This window comes from Penaeus japonicus, unplaced genomic scaffold (genome assembly GCF_977035675.1).
Source record: "Penaeus japonicus unplaced genomic scaffold, GWHDUDI00000001_assembly GWHDUDI00000029, whole genome shotgun sequence".
NCBI classification, from domain to species: domain Eukaryota; kingdom Metazoa; phylum Arthropoda; class Malacostraca; order Decapoda; family Penaeidae; genus Penaeus; species Penaeus japonicus.
Window position 1 is genome coordinate 27,880,917 of NW_028234431.1, and position 5,221 is coordinate 27,886,137.

Genomic DNA, 5,221 nt, shown 5'->3' on the forward strand with positions numbered 1-5,221 from the left:
TGATCTATATTTTCATCAGAAGTATGTTTTGGTTACTGTCTCATGTGAAGTTGATCATTCTTGTACTTGTATACATATGTCACAATGAAAATTAAAGCCTTCAATTTGTATCAAGCAATTATAGCAATGTAATAAATAAATAATCTAGTCACTTACATTGTTAGTAATCTCATATAGGGATGTCTCTTATATTTAAAAAAATGTGTGTATATATATATAATTTTTTTTCCTTCTTTCTAGGACCAGCCAGGAACTCATGACTGCATCTATTGTGGACTCCGGTACTACAAGGAGGATAGCCATTAACACCTTTATGGGACATGTGGGGTTTTATGGGAAAAGCAGCGTTTCACCATAAAAGTTCCTTAATTTTTTTTTTTTCTTTTAATGGTGTAAACAAATTTGTTTTACCATTGTAATAGTAGGACTGTAAATAATTCAGTTAATAAATTATACATTAATCTTTGTTTTTTTTTACCTCTATTTCCAAATTATATATATTCACATTAACCCACTCACGACGGGGGCATTCCAGCCTTGAATGTCACAATGCCGGGGCTTTCGAGCGCTTAGGCCTAAATCAATTAAATGGCTGGCACAATACTGTGCCGCCCAGCCACTGGGCTTTTGAATGAACAGTACAGTACTGTACCACCCATCCAGAGAGGGTTAATCATCTTTAGTTACAGATTAAGAACTGAGGGTAGTCTTGGGTATTTGCCAGTCTTTAAAATTTCTAATCAGAAATTGGATGTAGAATAAGTAAATAATTGGCATCTCACATAAGTTCTCTTAACACACATGCTTGGAGTGAAGAATGAAAGTCTGAAATTACCAGTAATTTATCATCACTGAACCAATCTAATTTGAGATTGAAGCAGTTGAAGGGAACTTCACTGTTCAAAATCAAAATTATTTCAATTATGAGTTTGGGGTTTGCAGCTCCCAATTAACCCTATGACGACGGTGCGTCACACCTGTGTGACACAGCTAAATTCCCGATGCCGGGGCGTCATGCCAGTGTGACGTTTCCAATGCAATATTGCAATGGCCCGGCATAGGGGTTTTCGCTTAGCGCGTGCCCCATTGGGAAAGGGTTAAGCTTTAACCCTCAGTGATATATTTTAAATGCACTTTGCACTTTGAAGGGTGCTATAACAAATAATAAAAGGTAATGATATAACTTTTATTTGGAAGAATAAGTTACTGAACATCCTCACACTCATCACATACTCTTATAAACAGTAATTCATAAAAAAGATCATTTACAACTGCTTTTGAGTATTACAATATATAAATACTTCCAAAAGAGAAGGTAAAGGGCAAATGTTCTGTTTCTCCAACATACATAACAGAAATTCACAATATCAATAACATCAGACCCAGACCAAAATAAATTAATGAGTTATCACACACCATCGCTTTTTGATCTCTTCTCTGCATTTCATTTGTCAGTATCTTACCTCATTCACATTCTACAAAAATAGATAAATTCACAATTACACAACACATTTGTCAAGAGTAATCACGTACATAGAGCAAGGATTGAGTTTGGAAGTGAGCAATAATTTCCTTTAATATACTTTCTTAAATACTGTAATTTGAAGAGAGCATCAACAATCATAACGGCAAATCTTACAAGAGCCAATCTCGCTGAAAAACTGGTGATAGGCCTAGGCATGAGAAAAGACTGTTTGCCTAGTACTAACATGCTCACTGTCAAACTTGGATGATCCAGTCCTGTACAGCTCCATATTTATCCAGCGCAAATCTTTGGTCACTAAATACAGTCGCTCTCAATTGTCGCAGTCATTTCACAACAACATTTAACCAGGAAATAATTTAAACAGACCTTATGAACTTTAGATCTAAAATGAGATATCTACATCTTCCATTATGAAAAAAAAAACAAAAAAAAAACGACTCCATAAAATATATTACCATTTCAACATCTCATTCTGGTGAACGATCTTCCTAGTTGGAATGACTAATATCAAACATGACTTTTTGATATTATACATTATCCCCCTGCTCCACAGGGGCGAAATTGACAAGAGCACCTTATATTAATGAGGCTGACATACATGATTATAAAACAAAAGAAATGGATGTGATGTGGATCTGATTTATGAAATATGAGATCCAACAGACAGGTTTCTCCATACAGATTGTCAAAAGAAATTGCAATGTTTGCTATGAAGAATCACTGCTAAGGTCTCATATATAGAAAAAAAAAAAGTATGGGAACCAAGAGCTTTCCTTGTCATTTCAATACTTTTTCACCCTTTTTTTAGTCCACTGCTTTTACCAAGAGGACAACAGTGTAGGTCATAAATGCTGGTCATAAAATGCACGAAATTCTGGGAATGCTCTTTAGTTCATGAAATGGTTTTCAGACATGAACTCCATCTATGACATAGATCACAACAAGATTATAAGCTGCACTTCACTTTAATGCTACCAAGTTTCCCATTAGATCTTCTTAATGCCACGCAGACCTTCGGAAGGTAACAGGAACTTTATTAGGTATCTTGAGCTTCACAAAGGTCCAATGGAGTTTCTACATAACCTAATAGAATTTCTTGAGTTGCTCGAAGGTGACAAAGAAGATGATGTTCCATGGGCCAAGTCTCAGCCATGTAGGGATAAAGCCCTTATACAGAGCCAAGGGTCCCTCAGCCTTGACAGTCTGAAAGAGAAAATGACCAATTTCATCGTTCTGTAAAGTAAAATCTAAAAGGTCTTGTTGTAACATACAGATCTTTTGTTTTTCTTCAAAGTAAATATTTAAAAAATTTCTTACCTGTATAAAACAATCTGCAGTGCTGGAATACCCTCGAGACGTACAAACAGCACCATTGCCACTAACTGCAGCTGGAGCTTTTAGTTTTCTTTGGTTCATCAGGCGTGTCTGCAATACATAAAGAAATCAAATATAATGAAATAAAAGGAAACACACCTGAAATTTTAATCTATGCACAAGAATCACTAACATCCAAACTGCACTGTCAAAACCAGACACTATTTTCTGGAGCAACCTACCCTCACAACATCCAAAGGTGTCGATGCAACTGCACCCCCAAGGCTAGATATGAAGCTCGATCTGTCATGGAAGAAAATGGAGCAAATTACACACATGTAAATCGCATTGTTTATTCCTCATACATGAAAGTATTTGCATATTTTAGAGGTATTTCCTTTGCCTTCCACAATTTTCCTTTTCACACATGTGCTTTCCTTAGTTGTAGATATCCATATATGAGTTTTAATTGACTTCTCACTGTCTGATTAACAATGGAAATAAATAAACTGTGCCTATAGCATGCATTTAAGTTGGCTTGAAAAAATTTATAAAAGTTTCAGTGACAACATGCTCTTTCATACTGCATATATATATATATACATATAATATATGCATGTTTATAGATATATATATATATATATACAAGGAATGTGTATATACCTTCCATTCATTGCATAGTAAGATTACTTGCTTATTCAAATGACATATTTTCCATATGCAGGAGTATCAGTAATGATTATGGTGACATACTGTAGTCTTTCCAGTGGAAAAAAAATATAAAAAAGGAAAAGAGCATTTGCATAAGAAACTTAAAGATAAAAAGAAATCAGCCAGTGAGATGTTTGTATCAAAGACAAACAAGAAACAGCCAATTGAACAGTTCATTTCCCTTTTTTTTTTTTTTTTTTTTTTTGGTTGCTTTCTTAGTTTCCATATCAGATTTATAATTTAATTCTCATTATGATTATGATGATGGTATGACAGATGAAGAGAATGATGAAGTAAAAATAAATCGGCTTGTTGATGTATGAAAAAAAAGACAAAAAGTATTCCATCTACATCTCACGCAAGTAAAAGACAAGGCAGAGATCATGAAAGTCTTTATCAATCATATGAATGATGCAACTACACACACAAATTCAGCTCCTTATATATATCTATGAAATAATGCCATAAGGGTTTAAAAGAGGTATTAAACTAACTATAATTTTGAAATATGTGATAGTCTGGGTTGATTCCTTTATAATAATGATCAAGGATAAACAAAACACACTTCCATCACGGGTCATACGAGCTAAGAACAAATGACGCAAAAATAAACACATTAAACAATGTAGAGAGAGTTAGCATGTATTTCTTAGCATCTTCAAAAGATTATAAGATCAAATATTATCAAGAAGTACACTTGGGGAAGAGCAAGACACAGCTAACTAGAGTCAAGAAATCCAGAGAAGAGAAGCAATATACAGTGTAGTTGATTATGGAGGCAATGGATGTGGTGGTGAGGCACTAATGATGAGGTTGGTACAATACAGGTCAGGTTATCAACGTTACATGGGACAAGTCACTCCCGAGAATCATGGCGGTTCCTCAGCTCAGGGCCCCACAGTCCCACAGGACTGGGGACCCATGCCGGGTAAGTGGTCTGGGACCGGGGATTTGGGATCCGTTGCCAGGGCCCGAAGGACCCTAGATTCATCCCGGACATGCGTTTGCGAAACATCTGGAATGGACACACGTGAAACCAAGGTGGTCGCCTGAGACGCACCACCAGGAAAAGCATATGAATAGACACACACTAACCATGATTTACTCAAAGAATTGCCCAAACAAGGCCTAGAATTCTCCTACAACCACTACAGCTTAAACTATCGCAACTTTGGTCTACCTATCCCACACTGAGAATTGAGGTCTCACGTTAACTTTACCTATCCAAACTATTCAACTAGAGAAGCTTCATTCACTCAATCTTTCACTCTGCATGGACTGTAAACTTCACACTTCATTAATCATTACATTTTTAACAAATCAGGCTTTACAATTAGTGTGAAGTTATTTTGTTAATGAGGTAGTGAAAAACAAATAAAAACATATTAGCACTGATTAACATTCATCATGGATAGATGATCATCAGGGACTTTTCAGTGTCTTTAATGGTATTCGTGACTATATTTCAAACACTTTTTTGCCAATAAAGTTTCTTGGCTACTAATCAATTAACAATGATACAATGCTAGAATCATCCCTTCATCTATTATGAGAAATCAGTATGTAATGTTTCTTTGAATTCCAGTCTCCAAAATGGAACACAAGCCACTTACTTTACTCTTAGGAACTTGTCCTCTAATTTAGCAGTGTGAATGAGTTAATCATTCATGGGCAATAAAGTAATTTAGCAACTTGCCCCATTTCACAAAG

General features: G+C 35.5%; 1 protein-coding gene across 1 annotated transcript in view; it reads right to left on the reverse strand.

The window, feature by feature from the left end:
* Nucleotides 1-1,172: 1,172 nt before the first annotated feature.
* Nucleotides 1,173-5,221, reverse strand: part of Bmcp (uncoupling protein Bmcp mitochondrial) — a 36,933-nt gene continuing 32,884 nt past the window's right edge. Inside the window, exons 7-9 of the mRNA XM_086554122.1 lie at nucleotides 3,043-3,103; nucleotides 2,804-2,911; nucleotides 1,173-2,689 (exon numbers count right to left, since the gene is read on the reverse strand). Coding sequence (XP_086410248.1) covers nucleotides 2,570-2,689; nucleotides 2,804-2,911; nucleotides 3,043-3,103 — 289 coding nt within the window. The 3' untranslated portion in view covers nucleotides 1,173-2,569. The remainder of the gene's footprint in view (nucleotides 2,690-2,803; nucleotides 2,912-3,042; nucleotides 3,104-5,221) is intronic.